This window comes from Ranitomeya variabilis, chromosome 2, assembly GCF_051348905.1.
Source record: "Ranitomeya variabilis isolate aRanVar5 chromosome 2, aRanVar5.hap1, whole genome shotgun sequence".
NCBI classification, from domain to species: Eukaryota; Metazoa; Chordata; class Amphibia; order Anura; family Dendrobatidae; genus Ranitomeya; species Ranitomeya variabilis.
This window is the reverse complement of record NC_135233.1, coordinates 221,667,541-221,685,805: the sequence shown is the minus strand read 5'-3', so window position 1 is coordinate 221,685,805 and position 18,265 is coordinate 221,667,541. Positions and strand designations below refer to the sequence as shown.

The window sequence follows — 18,265 nt, the reverse complement described above, 5'->3', positions numbered from 1 at the left end:
CTAAAACCGGATAACATATTCTATACACAAGATTTGCATTACACATTTATATATATAACCTTTACTGCATGTTTACCCAATATTACATTTATCTTGCAATGAGACTACTGACAGTTTTGTGTAATTTTTATTACTATTTTTTAAAAAAAATTTTTTTTTTTTAATGGTACAGTAGGAGCTACACTGCTCTTTATTTGAAATACTATAACATTTGGGATAACAAAAATGCAGAACACATCACACATCATTTATACACACACACAAAACTCATTTTACACCACAGCTATAAAAAATAACAGCTAATAGTATGAAAAACATATAAACAGGGCAGGCAGGCGCACGCACACAAGCACGCACACAAGCATGCACGCACACAAGCACGCACACAAGCACGCACGCACACAAGCATGCAAGCACGCACGCACGCACACAAGCATGCAAGCACGCACGCACGCACACAAGCACGCACGCACACAAGCATGCACGCACACAAGCACGCACACAAACACGCACGCACACAAGCACGCACGCACGCATGCATGCATGCTGGATGGCAGTACTCACATGGCTGTCTCAGGCAGGGTCTGGCTTGCAGGGCCTCTCTGGCTGGATGGCAGTGCCTGGCTGGCAAAGTCTTGCTGGCAGAGTGTCTCTGGCTTGCAGGGCCTCTCTGGCTGGATGGCAGTGCCTGGCTGGCAAAGTCTTGCTGGCAGAGTGTCTCTGGCTTGCAGGGCCTCTCTGGCTGGATGGCAGTGCCTGGCTGGCAAAGTCTTGCTGGCAGAGGTCTTGCTGGCTGGGTCTGGCTGGGTCTCTCGGGCATGGAAGGGTCTCTCTTGCTGGCTGGTACATTTGGGAATGACCTGTCCTCTTTATATAGTTTTTGGGTTGTCTGGGCAAAGTTGCAACTTTTTGGAGCATGCTCAATCAAAAAAAGCGGATTGAGGCGACGGATCCGCCAAAAAACGGATCGCGACGGATCCGTCGCCCATAGGCACCCATTAAAAAAAAAGGCGGACGCGACGGATCCGCCGCGTTCCGCCTTTTTGCCGGCGACAAAAAACGTTACAAAGTCCGTCAATGTCTAGACAACGTCCGCCAAATATCGACGGATCCGTCGCAAGGCGGATGGAACGGACGACCATCCGCCACAATCCGTCTCTAATGCAAGTCAATGGAAAAATAGCGGATCCGCCCCAAAAAAAAAACGGATCCGCCATTTTACGAAAATGGCGGTTTTTGACTGACGCCGAAAGACTGAAGTGTGAAAGAGGCCTTACTTGATCTCCTGCTTCACTGCCACTTCCTGGGCTCTGTGCGCCGCACCTTGTACGTGGGTACCCGCTCTTCCCAGCTGTCAAAGGGGCAGCACGCGCCATATGCTAAATGCTCTCAGCTAGTATCCGAGAGGCATTTAGCATAAGTAGTACACCTGCAAGATGACTCCCAGCCAATAGCTAGGAGGCATCTTGTATAAAAGACCCTCTCCCCTATGGAGTCGCCAAGCAACGTAGCGAATCATTAGCTAGTAAGGTGTACTGCTAGTGAGTTGTGATGTCCCATGGCCCTGGTGTTGCCAGTCCTGTGTCAGTAGTCCCTTGATTATGGTGCGGCCAGTGTCTGAACCTCATTCCCAAGTGGACAGTGTCTAAACTTTGTCCCCTTGTCCAGAAGTGGCCAGTTCATGAACCTCGTCCCCTGGTCCCAGAGCGACCAGTCCTGTCCCCAAAATCAACTGGTCCAAGTGCATGAACACTATTTCTTGGTCCATACATGGCCTAACTCAGATCATGAATCCTAGACTGGCGTGTCTGACTGAGCCCTAAAGTATTGTCAGCATACCTGACCCTTGGGGTCAGCAGCTACAGCATAATGCTCTGTCCAGGAACCTGGCGCCTGCCTGACACAAAAGCCTGATCTCGACATTAGAGACGCCAGCTCCTGTGGCACAGTGGATCCACAAATCTATGAAAGCCACTGCTGGGACTAATACTTAATTATACAGGTATTAGCTCACAACACCTCATGGAAAGATAGGGTTAACAATACCCAAGGTTGAAGCGCACGTAACCTCCAAGGAGTCCTTCTCGGAACATGTCCAAATACCAGATAACGAATAAGAACAGGGTCTCACAAGTTGATGAATTAGCATCACTTTTATTCCGCCTCCAGTAGCAACTGAAGGCGGAATAAATGTGATGCAAATTCACCAACTTGTGAGGCGCTGTCCTTATTCATTAACTGCTGGGAGTAATAGTTTCCTAGGCCCAGTCATGACCGTAACATAAACCATTCTTGATCAGAAGTCTGCTGGAGCAGGATGCGCCAAATTCATTAAAGGAAATCTGTCAGCAGCTTTTTGCTACCTAATCTGAGAGCAGCATAATGTAGGGAGGCCATGATACCAGCAATGTGCCACTTACTGGGCTCCTTGCTGTAGTTTTGATATAATTACGGTTTCAACAGCAGCAGATTATCATTAGAGGACTAGTAACCCTGCTGCCATGTAGTCCTCCATAGAATCATAGATTGTTAGGGTTGGAAGGGACCTCAAGGGTCATTGTGTCTAACCCCTTGGTATTTTCTCCCTTTCAGTTTCATTCCATTGTTCTTGTGTTTCCATGTGCAAATTAGACTGATGATTCCGCTACACTGTGACATGCCTTCAGATATTTGGATATTTGTAATCTGTTCCATATTCATGAGCTCTTTGTAACCCCACCCCCATAACGGGTTGTCAGCTTTCTGCCTATGCAGTGTACATAAAAAGCTGCTAATCAAGGATGTGAGCAGTATTATACAGAGATCAGCATTCAGAGAACTGCTAGATCTGCAGCAGAGAAAACTGTGATTTTTTTTAGTTAAACTTCAGCAAGCAACCCAATAAGTGACATCACTGGAATCAGTGTCTCTACCCCTACATCATGCTGTTTTCAGATTGGGTAGCAAAATCCTTGTGACAGATTTAATTCAAGTGCACAACTTTTAAGGAATTTGGCTCAATTTTAGTGCTGACTGTGAGCCAAACTGAGAAAAAAACCATTATCCAGTCATGGGCTGGTGTACATTTTTTATATAATTCATAGCACATTCTAGTGGCTATTATCGGAAATATGTTGTACCACGCTAGGCCATGCCCAGCTCGCCCTTTAAAAGTGGAGATGTTGCTGTAAAAATTCCAAAATTCACTTTGTGTTGCAAAACAACCAGCACTATATTAATGTCTGTTATCTCATGTAAATGTTTCAATGAGCTTCCAAAGTGTTTCGTGAGGATATGCCCAAGACCCCAAAACATGTTCTCATATGCTTTGTAAGAAATTGATCACACTATACTTTCCAGCTCGTTTATGTTTCTGCCCAGGCTGTCTGTCTGAATCCCTAAATAAAAATAAATAAAAAAGAATCGAGACATACCTCATAATGAAGCCATTAAATTAAATAAGACAAGAGTATGAAACTTTGGGCTTTGTTTACTCGCTTTTCTGGCAGTGTCCATCTTTTTAGAGCATGAAAACATACTAAACTACAGTGTCCATCTACTACGTTCTTGAGCTAGCCTGCAAAAACAAACAACTCCGGAAAGGAGTGCAAACGGTCCCCTGTCAGGGACACAATTCTGAATCTTAAGGTACCTTCACACTAAACGATATCGCTAGCGATCCGTGACGTTGCAGCGTCCTGGCTAGCGATATCGTTGTGTTTGACACGCAGCAGCGATCAGGATCCCGCTGTGAGATCGCTGGTCGTTGCTGAAAGTCCAGAACTTTATTTCGTCGCTGGATCTCCCGCTGACATCGCTGGATCGGTGTGTGTGACACCAATCCAGCGATGTTTTCAATGGTAACCAGGGTAAACATCGGGTTACTAAGCGCAGGGCCGCGCTTAGTAACCCGATGTTTACCCTGGTTACCATTGTAAAAGTAAAAAAAAAAAACACATACTCACATTCCGGTGCACGGCGTCCGCTTCCCTGCACTCCTCCTGCATCCTGTGTAAGTGCCGGCCGTAAAGCAGAGCGGTGACGTCACCGCTCTGCTCTGTGGGAGATGCCGGAGATGTTCGGCGCTGACACAGGATGCAGGAGGAGTGCAGGGAAGCGGACGCCGGGCACCGGAATGTGAGTATGTGGTTTTTTTTTTTTACCTTTACAATGGTAACCAGGGTAAACATCAGGTTACTAAGCGTGGCCCTGCGCTTAGTAACCCGATGTTTACCCTGGTTACCAGGGGACTTCGGCATCGTTGGTCGCTGGAGAGCCGTCTGTGTGACAGCTCTCCAGCGACCACACAACGACTAAACAGCGACGCTGCAGCGATCGGCATCGTTGTCTGTATCGCTGCAGCGTCGCTTAGTGTGAAGGTACCTTTATTTTTCAGGGATTCAAACGAAAGCCGTGGGCAGAGACATTAAGTGCAAATCCCACTGAGAACAGTCCCTAATAGATAATGATTTTTGTCATCATATTTTATAAGGGTACCGTCACACAGTACCATTTTGATCGCTACGACGGTACGATTCGTGACGTTCTAGCGATATCGTTACGATATCGCAGTGTCTGACACGCAGCAGCGATCAGGGACCCTGCTGAGAATCGTACGTCGTAGCAGATCGTATGGAACTTTCTTTCGTCGCTTGATCACCCGCTGACATCGCTGGATCGTTGTGTGTGACAGCGATCCAGCGATGTGTTCGCTTGTAACCAGGGTAAACATCGGGTAACTAAGCGCAGGGCCGCGCTTAGTAACCCGATGTTTACCGTGGTTACCAGCGTAAACGTAAAAAAAACAAACAGTACATACTTACATTCCGGTGTCTGTCCCCGGCGTCTCAGCTTCTCTGCACTGTGTGAGCGTCTGCCAGCCGGAAAGCGAGCACAGCGGTGACGTCTGACGTCACCGCTGTGCTTTCCGGCTCTGCTGCTTACACAGTGGAGAGAAGCAGAACGCCGGGGACAGACACCGGAATGTAAGTATGTACTGTTTGTTTTTTTTACGTTTACGCTGGTAACCAGGGTAAACATCGGGTTACTAAGCGCGGCCCTGCGCTTAGTTACCCGATGTTTACCCTGGTTACCGGGGACTTCGGCATCGCTCCAGCGCCGTGATTGCAACGTGTGACCGCAGTCTACGACGCTGGAGCGATAATCATACGATCGCTGCGACGTCACGGATCGTGCCGTCGTAGCGATTAAAATGGTACTGTGTGACGGTACCCTAAGGTTTTATAAACTAACAAAAACAGATGTATACCTGGAGCTATTTGAACAAGGGAATGCATTTGAGCAAGGTAACGGCACCAGAAGGATACCATGAGTGATTTTTTTTCTCTATTATATTGATTTACTGGGTCCATTGAAATGCAAGCAAAGACTAGATGAGGGCCATTGATTTCACCCATTACGATTACATGAAAATATATCATAAGTGTTGTGCAAAACTAAGCAAGTCAAGTAAGAGTGCAGCATCTGAATGAGATAGGGAAAAATTGAGGCCACCCTTAGATGAAGTTCACACAAATATAAAAAAATTATCCTATTTTCATCCAGAAAAAAAATTGCAGATTTTGCATCTGTATTGTCATCTGTATGGAATCCATTTTTATACATCAGTAGATATTAAAATTGACAACAAAAGTTTCCTATGTTAAAGACTTGCAATGTATCCATAAAAATCAGATACCAGATGATCTGCATAAGATTAAATTATTTTTGCACACGCATAACTTGAAAAGGTGAGTCTCACTCATCCGATAACCGAAAGAGAACAATGAATGCAGCAATTTTTTTTTCACGAGGAGAATTGGTCCATGTAAACGAGAAAAAAAAATGCTAATCTGAACAGCCCTATTGAATGACATAGGTCCAAGTGGTATCAGTATTTTTCAAGGACCGAAAATGTATTTTTAAGACAAATATTCATTATCTGAGGATTTTTGACAAGTTATTTAAAAAGTCTCCTCAGTAATCTATGTATCGTTCCCACAAAAAGGGATGTTAACTTATTTATAATGTTTTTTTGTTTTTTTTAGTAGTGGAGTCCCTCAAGAGAAAGGTCAATCATAGGTGTTTCCGATTACAGAAACCACTATCAATCATCTATAGTTTGTGGGATATCCCATCAGAAAATACTAAAATTCCCCAGCAGTATCACCACAAAGGAAATATAACATTAAATAGTGCCGAAATCAAGGAGCAGTCTTTACAATGCTTCAACCAGTGGGGTCATTGAGAGACAGACAGAGAGAGACAAAGAACAGCTACTCATTGTAAATATCCTCTCCAGGTTATTAATAGAGGTTTTAAATAAGAGCCTCTCGCCTACTAGTGTCCTCTCTAATGTGGATTTTAAAGCCAGGCAACCCATTTAAACACAATATGGCCTGTAAGTCACAGTAAAGCTTTCAGTAAAAGTAACTGTACATTATATCTAACCTTTAGCTCTTCCTTGACATCTGTATGGCCCACATCATCTACCCCCAAAAGTTTTTCAGCACCATCATGTTGTTCAGTAGAAACTTCCAAACTTCTAAATTGATCAGTTTGTGTTGGGGAATAGGTATCAGTGCTTTTAGATGCTTTAGGTAAAGACATGTAACCATCCAAACAGGGTACAGTGATGTCATGTTTCACATGTCCATCTATAGCAGAGCATTGTTCTATTGAAATGTCCTCATTTCTCACAGACTCTGATTTTGACTCAGTAATGGCCTCTTCTTTACTTTCAGATAGTGGAGACTCTTTGTACATCGTATCGGCCTTGGTATCTGATACCGTCTGACAGTTTATATCCAAGTTAAGGTCCTTCTTTCCGGACTTGATACTTAAACACTGGAAAGAATTATCTGGTTTTTCTATACTATCCTTTTCAGTTTCAACCTCATCTTGTGGCTTAGATTTATCAGTCAACTCTTTCCGTGAATCACAAATATCGCTTTCCGACTGCACTTCTAGATCGTGACCGTTTTCAAAAACCGCAATGGATTCGGAATTGAAGCCAGATGTAAAGCTTCCATCAACTGAGATTTGCTTCTCAGCCAATAATTTGCTTGAGCCTTCAGTTCCGCCTCTCCTTGCTTTTGGTTCTGTATTTTTAATGGTTTCACATTTAATTTTACCATCATCGCTATTACACACAGTTGGCTTTTGTTTGCCATTGATTTCTCTTGTTGACATATCATCGTTCGCCTTCTGAAGAATCGTAGCTATCTCATCTTTCTCGATTTTATTACTTTTACTCATTAAATCATTTTCCAGAGATTCCATAAGACCCAACTCTACGGCATAAGAATTGCTGTCATCATCAGAATCTATATATGAAGGGGTTTTGCTATCTTCTTCTAGCGTGTCTCCTGAATGTTCCAGCTCTGGCTCTTCAAGAACCATATCTAAAACCGGAGATATATTTCTTAACAGTTTAAAGGATTCAGAGCGCGACTTTTCCTTATTAATGTGCACATCTAGCAATTCTTCCTCCCTCTCTTCCTTAATGTCTACAAGTTGCTGTTTCCGAAGGTGCATTTCCAGCAGGTGTAAAACATCAGGGTCCAACTGATCTGAAACATATTGATGTCTCTCTTTCCTGTGGTCAAGACGATCTCGTGAATAAGGAAGAGAATAATCTAAGTTATCATCTTCGCTGCTTTCTTCTTGCTCGGATAGATTCTCCTCTTCGACAAATTCAAGTTTATGCGAAACAATCTCTGTGTCATAATGTGTTCCCAGTTTTCTACATTTTGGAATTTGAGGCATAGTTTTTCTCTTACCGTTTCTGGTACTTTCAGTTCTTGAGAAACCTACCATAGTATTTTTGGCTGGAAAGTCCAAAGAATGATTTTTCAAGGCCTTACCAATTTCCGAAACCGTACTATTGGTGATCATATCAACATCATCAAATGAGGTTTTGTGTGTTTTAGTCTCATCATATCGACTATTTTGTAAGTCCTTGGCGTGCGCGTTTGTCGGACTCATTGTTTCCTTACACTTTGGAGAGTGTATGTTGTTACATAAATCAAAGGATTCCTGGGATTCTACAGATGTATCTGCATTAACCTCAATCAATTCCACAGGCAGAGTTAAGTCACTGCTCTTATCAGCAGGAATCTTACAGGCAGACATTTTCTTATCTTTTATGTTGTCTTGTTTCTGGCTTTCATTTGCTTTTATCCTCTCACACAAGCTATTGGTTGTGTAGCATTCCTCATGATCCACAGGATGTTTGTTAAGTTTTAACAAATCCTTTACACAGGGGCCATGCAGTGATTTATCTGTGTCCATCAGACTCTTCTTGCGAGATTTCACTATTAAATACATTAATGATCCATTTTATGCTGTCACTTTCTAAATTGGATTTTGTTTCCCCGATGCGCAACTCTCCCAAAAATCATTCAGAGTCATGTACTGGCTTAAGTGTCTCTTTAAATCTTTTGTTCTTGCTCTCTTCAAAGAGTACACAAAATAATTCCCGGTGTCCGTCTGCTGATGATACTTGATCTTTGATTGTTGATGCACCCCTTGTAGTCACAATCCTTTAGGTAATTAAACATTCTTGCTCAGAGGCTCCCATTTTGCTACTAGTAAGGTCCCCAAACTGAGCAGTCTCTTCCAATTATAAAGTGGTCACTTGATAGCACCTTTTCAACAACTGACTGAAAAGTCACACTCAATATTTAATAAAATTCTTCTGGGATATAGATCTTCAGAAAGGTCTAACATTTTCCATTGAAATAATGATTATTATCTAAAATATAGAAAAAAAAAATAAATCAGGAGAGGACATGCAAGTATGTATGAATTGCTGCATAGGCATTGAAAACGACGCTGTAACAACTAGGCTCTCTTCACACCGGTGTCTTATTTTCTCTTTAGGAAACCACAATGCTGTGCTGGATATACTGTACTACGGATACCAGTGTAAAAATATTATATTAATATCTGATGACATCCTATTCCAGTCCACTGACCACCGCAGCCAATCACAGGCCTTTTTTTCAGGTGATCAAAGAATAGAATGTTCATCGCTTTGTGTCCTTGTATCCGGTTTCTACCATCCCTTAATTCTTTACATTTTTTTTCCTAAAGTCTGAACTCCTTTAATCCATTTTTAGCAAGAAAATACTGGATTAAATAATATCAAACTACATACTCAAATTCTTCATGCTCACACTATGCTTTCCTGATCTATAATGCTCATCTTTATTCAACATCCCAAAGATCTTTTCAACGGACACTTGACCCCTCAGCAATATGTACCGTGTATATGGTGGATCTATGCTGAAACAGCAGTATAATAACAATAGACAGTAACTGAAAATACCAGAGTTCACGACTTTATTGACATAAATAGTGAAGAATGAAAACAATCTTAAGTGCGTTTAATAAATAAAAACACAACTAATCCAGAACAACAAAGCTATGACTCTTAAAAGGAAGGAAGGAGAAAATTAATGAATTAAAAAAAATGGCAGCATATTCAGGGGGTTAATGAACTAGTAAAACAGTAACTATCTGGGCTTTTGTAGATATACAATTCACAATGCGCTCACACACAAAAAAAATGTGCAAATTGTACTGATGTAACAGAACCTATTAACTTGCCTTTTACAGAAATTACAATTTTTTTATTTTTTTTTAATTTCTGGACTAACATTTCAAGAAGTCGCCAATATGTATTACATCTTTTTAATATTTTTATTAACACTAATTTTTCATGTAGGAAACAGAGCAGGTTGAGGAGACATTAGACCTCATCTATCAAAATTCTCCACTAGAAAAACTACAGTATTTTTCGGACTATAACACGCACTTTTTTTCTCCAAAATTTTGTAGGGTGATGGTGGTGGGGGGGCGTCATAGTCCGAATGTACTTTAGTCCGGTTGTGGATGAAGGGGGGGGGGGGGAGTGCTAGGGAGCAGCAGCGGCAGAGGGTGAGTGTTAAAGAAAATTAATATTCACTGCTCTCCAAGCCCATAGTCACTCCCATCTGTACACATTGAAGCAGGCGCCAAGGTGGGATAGACTATAGGAGTGGAGAGCAGTGAATATTCATTTTCTTTAATAGCGGGCACACTTATCTGCAGCCGCTGCCTTCTTGCAGCAGCTAGGCAATCACGTGGGCCCGCTATTAAAGAGAATGAATATTCACTGCTCCCCACGCCAATAGTCCGGGATGTAGAGAGCAAAGAATATTCTGTCAGCTGACCTCTGCATGTTGGGGCGCTGTTATACGCTGAAATCAGATGCTAGCATCAGCACAGGATGCAGCACTGCGAGGGAGCAAAGGTAAGGCAAGTAGAATTGCTTATTTTGTGTGTGTGCAGCATGATGGGGGCCAGATATACCATGATGGAGGGCCAGATATACCAGGATGGGGATGAGAGGACCACATATAGCAGGATAAGGTTGAGGGGGCCATGTATACCCGGATAGGGATCTATATATAAGGATGGGGGGGGGGGGCATATATACCAGGATGGGGGATATTAGTACAGAATTGGGGGACATTACCCCTCTGACAGTGTGACCAGCAGATCCCCCCCATAAAAGTGTCACGACCACAGTCTTTGCTTCAATTTTTTTTCTATTTTCCTCTGCTAAAACCTAGGTGCGTTTTATGGTCCAATGTGTCTTATAGTCCGAAAAATACAGTAATTTGTACTGCCCATAGAAAACAGAGACCAGAATTGGATTTTTCTAAAGCAAAATAACCTCCACTGCCACAGGCAGATTAGCATTGGAGCAGCAAGTTTTTTGGAGGGTTTCATCCCTACACCTTCCAAAATCCCCCTCAAAATAATTTTTTCCATTGTCATAGCCACATGAATAATTGTATTTATTTTGCATAAGGTGGGTATAGTGGGAAAATGGCAGTCTACCAACGTTCACCATCTAACCTGATGGAACTGGAGAGGATGTGCAAGGAAGAATGACAGAGGATCCCCAAATCCAGGTGTGAAAAACTTGCATCATTCCCAAGAAGACTCATGGCTGTAATAGCTCAAAAGTTGCTTCTACTCAATACTGAGCAAAGGGTCTTAATACTTATGACCATGTGATATTTCAGTTTTTCTTTTTTAATAAATTTGCAAAAATGACTACATTTCTGGGTTTTTTTTCAGTCAAGATGGGGTGCAGAGTGTACATTAACGAGAAAAAAAAAATTAACTTTTTGAATTTACAAAATGGCTGCAATGAAACAGAGTGGAAAATTTAGAGGGGTCTGAATACTTTCCGTACCCACTGTATATGAGTTTTATTCCAATGACATTATTTTGGTATAAACAAACCTTATTGGAACCCATTACCTATTTTGGGATAAATAAAAAAAATATAAAAAATTCCACAAATCCCTTTTTAACCCCTTTCTGACATCAGACGGGATAGTACGTCCGAGGTCAGAAGCCCCACTTTGATGCAGGGCTCCGGCGGTGAGCCCGCATCAAAGCCGGGACATGTCAGCTGTTTTGAACAGCTGACATGTGCCCGCAATAGCGGCGGGTGAAATCGCGATTCGCCCGCCGCTATTAACTAGTTAAATGTCGCTGTCTAGCGCAGACAGCGGCATTTAACCCCTTCATGACCTTGGGATTTTCCGTTTTTCCGTGTTCGTTTTTCGCTCCCCTCCTTCCCAGAGACATAACTTTTTTATTTTTCCATCAAGTTGGCCATGTGAGGGCTTATTTTTTGCGGGACGAGTTGTACTTTTGAACGACACAATTGGTTTTGCCATGTCATGTACTAGAAAACGGGAAAAAAAATTCCAAGTGCGGTGAAATTGCAAAAAAAGTGCAGTCCCACACTTGTTTTTTGTTTGGCTTTTTTGCTAGGTTCACTAAATGCTAAAACTGACCTGCCATGATGATTCTCCAGGTCATTACGAGTTCATAGACACCTAACATGACTAGGTTATTTTTTATCTAAGTGGTGAAAAAAAATTCCAAACTTTGCTAAAAAAAAAAAAAAAAATTTGAGCCATTTTCCGATACTCGTAGCGTCTCCATTTTTCATGATCTGGGGTCGGTTGAGGGCTTATTTTTTGCATGCCGAGCTGACATTTTTAATGATACCATTTCGGTGCAGATACGTTCTTTTGATCGCCCGTTATTGCATTTTAATGCAATGTCGCGGCGACCAAAAAAACGTAATTCTGGCGTTTCAAATTTTTTTCTCGCTACGCCATTTAGCGATCAGGTTAATGCTTTTTTTTATTGATACATCGGGCGATTCTGAAAGCGGCGATACCAAATATGTGTAGGTTTGATTTTTTTTTTTTTTTATTGATTTATTTTGATTGGTGCGAAAGGGGGGTGATTTAAACTTTTACTTTTTTTTAACATTTTTTTTTACTTTTTAACTTTTGCCATGCTTCTATAGCCTCCATGGCAGGCTAGAAGCAAGCACAATGCGATCGCCTCTGCTACATAGCAGCAATCTGATGTTCACTGCTATGTAGCAGAAATACGGGTGTGCTGTGAGCGCCGACCACAGGGTGGCGCTCACAGCTATCCGGGATCAGTAACCATAGAGGTCTCAAGGACCTCTATGGTTACAATGTACAAGCATCGCCGACCTCCGATCAAGTGATGGGGTCGGCGATGCGCTCATTTCCGGCTGCCCGGCCGGAAGCGCCACTTAAATGCCGCTGTCTGCGTTTGACAGCGGCATTTAACTAGTTAATAGACACGGGCAGATCGCGATTCTGCCCGCGCCTATTACGGGCACATGTCAGCTGATCAAAACAGCTGACATGTCCCGGCTTTGATGCGGGCTCACCGCCGGAGCCCTGCATCAAAGCGGGGCTTCTGACCTCGGACGTACTATCCCGTCCGAGGTCAGAAAGGGGTTAACTGGCGCTTGATCACATGATCGGGGGTCAGCGATGCTTCTGCATTGTAACCATAGAGGTCCTGTGGTCGGTGCTCATAGCACACCTGCATTTCTGTTGCATAGCAGAGATCTTATGATCGCTGCTATGTAGCAGAGCCGATCGCGTTTTGCCAGCTTTTAGCCTCCCATGGAGGCTATTGAAGTATAGAAAAAGTAAAAAAAAATTGTGAAAAAATAAAAAAAATCTAAAAGTTTAAATCACCCCCCTTTCGCCCCGATCAAAATAAATCAATAAAAAAAAAAAAAATCAAACCTACACATATTTGGTATTGCCGCATTCAGAATCGCCCGATCTATCAATAAAAAAAAGCATTAACCTGATGGCTAAACGGCGTAGCGAGAACAAAATTTGAACCGCCAGAATTACGTTTTTTGGTCGCCGCGACATTGCATTAAAATGCAATAACGGGCGATCAAAAGAACGTATCTGCACCGAAATAGTATCATTAAAAACGCCAGCTCGGCACGCAAAAAATAAGCCCTCAACCGACCCCAGATCACGAAAAATGGATACACTACGAGTATCGGAAAATGGCGCAATTTTTTTTTTTTTAGCAAAGTATGGAATTTTTTTTCACCACTTAGATAAAAAATAACCTATTAGGTGTCTATGAATTCGTACTGACCTGGAGAATCATAATGGCAGGTCAGTTTTAGCATTTAGTGAACCTAGCAAAAAAACCAAACAAAAAACAAGTGTGGGACTGCACTTTTTTTGCAATTTCACCGCACTTGGAATTTTTTTCCCGTTTTCTAGTACACGACATGGCAAATCCAATGATGTTGTTCCAAAGTACAACTCGTCCCGCAAAAAATAAGCCCTCACATGGCCAAATTGACAGAAAAATAAAAAAGTTATGGCTCTGGGAAGGAGGGGAGTGAAAAACGAACACGAAAAAATGGAAAATCCCAAGGTCATGAAGGGGTTAAAGCATTCACCATGCAGCACAGCCTTGGCATTACATGGTGGACAGGTTAATTGAAGGATCCCCCACCAAATGCTTAGCTGCCACAGTCAATGTTGACAATAACACTTAAGGGTTTAAATGGCATGTAAAAGATTGGGTACCCCTGGTCAAAATTACTGTTAGGGTGTGTGCACACGTCAGGATTTCTTGCAGAAATTTCCTGAAGAAAACCGGAAATTTTCTGCAAGAAATCCACATTTTTTTTTTTGCATTTTTTTCCCGTTTTTTTTAGCATTTTGCAAGCGAAATTAGCTTGCAGAATGCTAAAGTTTTCCAAGCGATCTGTAGCATCGCTTGGAAAACTGACTGACAGGTTGGTCACATTTGTCAAACAGTGTTTGACAAGTGTGACCAACTTTTTACTATAGATGCTGCCTATGCAGCATCAATAGTAAAAGATAGAATGTTTAAAAAAAATTAAAAAAATGGTTATACTCACCTGCAGACAGCCGATCTCCTCAGCGGCGTCCGTTCCTATAGATGGTGTGTGTGTGCAGGACCTTCGATGACGTCGCGGTCACGTGAGCGGTCACATGAGCGGTCTCGCGACCAATCACAAGACCGAGACGTCATCGCAGGTCCTTCACACACACCATCTATAGGAACGGAAGCGGCAGCATGCACCGAAGAGAGGCGGGAAGACTCCGGGGGCCATCAGAGGGTGAGTATATGACTATTTTTTATTTTAATTCTTTTTTTTTTTACCAATTATATGGTGCCCAGTCCGTGGAGGAGAGTCTCCTCTCCTCCACCCTGGGTACCAACCGCACATGATCTGCTTACTTCCCGCATGGTGGGCACAGCCACACAAGAAACACGCACAAGAAATGCGGAATACACTGTAAATAATAGGAGGCATATGCAAGCGTTTTTTTTCGCGTTTTATAGCGAAAAAACGCGAAAAAACCGCAAAAAAAAAAACCGCAAAAAATACTGAACGTGTGCACATGGCCTTATTCTGAACAGTTACACAAGTTGAAGATTAAATGATCTCTAAAAGGCCTAAAGTTAAAATGACACATTTCCTTTGTAAAAATAATAAGTATAGATAAATATATATTCAAAAGTTGGGGCACCCTTGAAAAGTTGAGTACTTAGATAACGTTGACCAAGGTTTCAGACCTTAATTAGCCTGTTAGGGTTATTTCTTGTTCACCATCATCGTTAGGAAAGGCAAAGTGATGCAAATTTTCCAGCTTTATAAAAACACAGCCCTCTAACCTTGTGCCAAACAGCAACAGCCATGGGTTCTAAGCAGCTGCCTAGCGTTCTGAAAATGAAAATAGTGGAGGCCACAAAGCAGGCTATAAACAGATAGCAAAGCGTTTTCAAGTTGCCCTTTCCTCAGTTTGAAATGTAATTAAGAGATGGCAGTTAACAGGAACAGTGGAGGTCAAGCAGAATTTCAGTGAGAGCTGCTTGTAGGATTGCTAGAGAGGCAAATCAGAGCCCCGGATTGACTGCAAAAGACTTTCAGAAAGATTTAGCAGACTCTGGAGTTGTGGTACATTGTTTTACTGTGGCCTTCATGGAAGAGTCATCAAAAGAAAACCTCTCCTGCGTCCTCACCATAAAATTCAGGGTTAGAAGTATGCAAAACAACATCTAAACAAACCTTGATTCATTTTGTAAACAAGTCCTGTGGACCAGTGAGGTTAAAATAGAACTCTTTGGCCATAGTGATCAAAGGTATGTTTGAAAAATGGGCACAGAATTTCAGGAAAAGAACATCTTGTCAACCATTAAGCATGGGGGTGGAGCAATTAAGCTTTTTGATTGTGTTGCAGCTAATGGCACAGGGAACACTTCTCGGGGAGATGGAAGAATACATTTATTGAAATTGCAACAAATTCTTGATGCAAACATAACACAATCTGTAAAAAAGCTGAAGTTGCAAAGAGAATGGCTTCTACTGCTACAAATTAATAATGACACATCAAAATCCACAATAGACTACCTCAAAAGGTGCAAGCTGAAGGTTTTACAATGGCTCTCACAGTCCGCTGATCTGAACATCATTGAAAATTTGTGGCTAGATCTCAAAATAGCAGTACATGCAAGATGACCCAGGAATCTCACAGAACTGGAAGAATTTTCCAAGGTAAAATGGATGAAAATCCCTCAAACAAGAACTGAAAGACTATTGTCTGGCTACAAAGAGTGTTTACAAGCTGTGATAAAGTAAAAACGGGGTGCTACTAGGTACTAACCATGCATGATGCCCAAACTTTTGCATCAGCCCATTTTCCTTTTTTGCAATTTTAAAAATAAAAAAATATTTTTTTTTTACTAAAATACAAAGGAAATGTGTTATCTTTAACTTTAGGCCTTTTAGAGATCATTTCACTTTCAACTTGCTTAACTGTCACAACAGCAGTAATTTTGACCATGGGTGCCCAAAACTTTTACAGGCCACTGTAGGTCTCTATGATACCAGCTATCACTTTTGAAACCTTGCTCTTGCTGTGGGCTCGGATCTTAAGCCCTGTAGTTTTCCCACCTTTATGTACGGCATATTGTAGCAAAACTATATGAAATGAAGATTTAATCAGTGATTTCTTACTATGGACAATAAAACAATTATTTCTCGTTGGCAGTCTCCATAAATCAGGTCCAATAAGTACCTGTAAGATTTGCCAATTAAACAATGTGACTGCAAACTAATTTATAGCAGAAGCTGTGTGAACTGTACTTTTATACATACAGCTCTGGCAAAAATTAAGAGACCATCACATCAAAACCATGTCATGGGCAGCCCAATCTCCAGACCTGAACCCCATTGAAAACCTCTGGAATGTAATCAAGATGATGATGGATAGTCACAAGCCATCAAACAAAGGACAACTGCTTAAATTTTTGAGCCAGGGGCAGTGTGAAGACTGGTGGAAAGCATGCCAAGACGCATGAAAGCTGTGATTTAAAAAAATCATGGTTATTCCACAAAATATTGATTTCTGAATTATTCCTGAGTTAAAACATTAGTATTGTTGTTTCTAAATAATTATGAACTTGTTTTCTTTGCATTATTTGAGGTCTGAAAGCACTGGTTATTTTTGGAGATTCTGAGACATGTTTTGAGCTGTTTGTAGAATATAAGAACAATTTACATTTTACTCAAAAATATACCTATGAAGAGAAACATCAGACAAACTGAACATTTTGCAGTGGTCTCTTTCACTTGAGCAAAGCCTTCTGTCTCTTCATGTGATCCCAGACAAACTGGATTATGTTGAGATCATTGCTCTGTGGGGAACATATCATCACTTTCAGGATTCTTTGTTCTTTCTTGACACGGGTCATACAAATGGTAAGACTAGTTATACTGCATCAGCAAGGACTCTACCAGGCAAAGATTTCAAAACGGACTGGAGTTTCAAGATGTGTTGTTCAAGCTCTCTCAAGGAAGCCAAAAAACAAAGGGGGCAACATTGGCATAGACAGAATGGTTTGCCAAGAAAACTTAGTGCAGCACAGGAAAGACACATCATGTTTACTTCCTTTCAAAATTAGAAGATGTTCAGCAATGCCATTAGCTCAGAACAGGCAGTAACAGGTGGGACAAATATACAGTTTTGAAAAGTCTGAGCAGAAGTGATCTTCATTGAAGAATTGCACCCAAAAAGTCATAGCTTCAACATGGAAGCAAGACGAGGTGATTAAATTATGAGTAAAAACGTAGGTACTGGGGAGAAGAAAAATGACAGTAGGTGCTCTGTACTGAAGAGTCCAAATGTGAAATATTGACTATAAGGCTGTGTGCACACGTAGCAGATTCTCCGTGTTTTTTTCGCGGTTTTTCGCTATAAAACCGCAAAAAAAAACGCTCACATTAAGCATCCTATTTAATAGAATGCAATCCGCATTTTTTGTGCACATGATGCATTTTTTTCCTGAGCGGAATCGCATTCCGGAAAAAAATGCAGCACGTTCATTAAATTTGCGGAATCGAGGGGATTCCGCACACCTAGGAATGCATTGATCTGCTTACTTCCCGCAGGGGGCTATGCTCACCATGCGGGAAGTAAGCAGATCATGTGCGGTTGGTACCCAGGGTGGAGGAGAGGAGACTCTCCTCCACGGACTGGGCACCATATAATTGTAAAAAAAAAAAAAAGAATTAAAATAGAAAATCATGATATACTCACCTTCGATGGCCCCCGGAGTCTTCCCGCCTCTCAGCGGTGCACGTGGCCGCTTCTGTTCCTATAGATGGTGTGTGTGAAGGACCTGCGATGACGTCGCGGTCACATGACCGCGATGACGTCGCGATCACGTGACTGCGACGTCATCGAAGGTCCTGCACACATACCATCTATAGGAACGGAAGCTGCTGAGGAGATCGGCTGTTTGCGGAAGGTGAGTATAACCATTTTTTTTAATTTTTTTAATTATTTTTAGCATTCTATCTTTTACTATT

The 18,265-nt window shown here is 41.8% G+C and overlaps 1 protein-coding gene across 8 annotated transcripts in view; it reads right to left on the bottom strand.

Annotated features, from left to right (window-relative positions):
• LOC143804992 (uncharacterized) overlaps nucleotides 1-18,265 on the bottom strand; it is a 309,321-nt gene that overhangs the window by 153,842 nt on the left and 137,214 nt on the right. For all 8 annotated transcript variants that reach the window (XR_013221144.1, XM_077283692.1, XM_077283693.1 and 5 more), the window contains one exon: nucleotides 6,430-8,734. Coding sequence is in view for 7 of the 8 variants with exons in the window: in XM_077283692.1 (XP_077139807.1) it covers nucleotides 6,430-8,307 (1,878 nt within the window). In the remaining variant the exon portion in view is untranslated. The remainder of the gene's footprint in view (nucleotides 1-6,429; nucleotides 8,735-18,265) is intronic.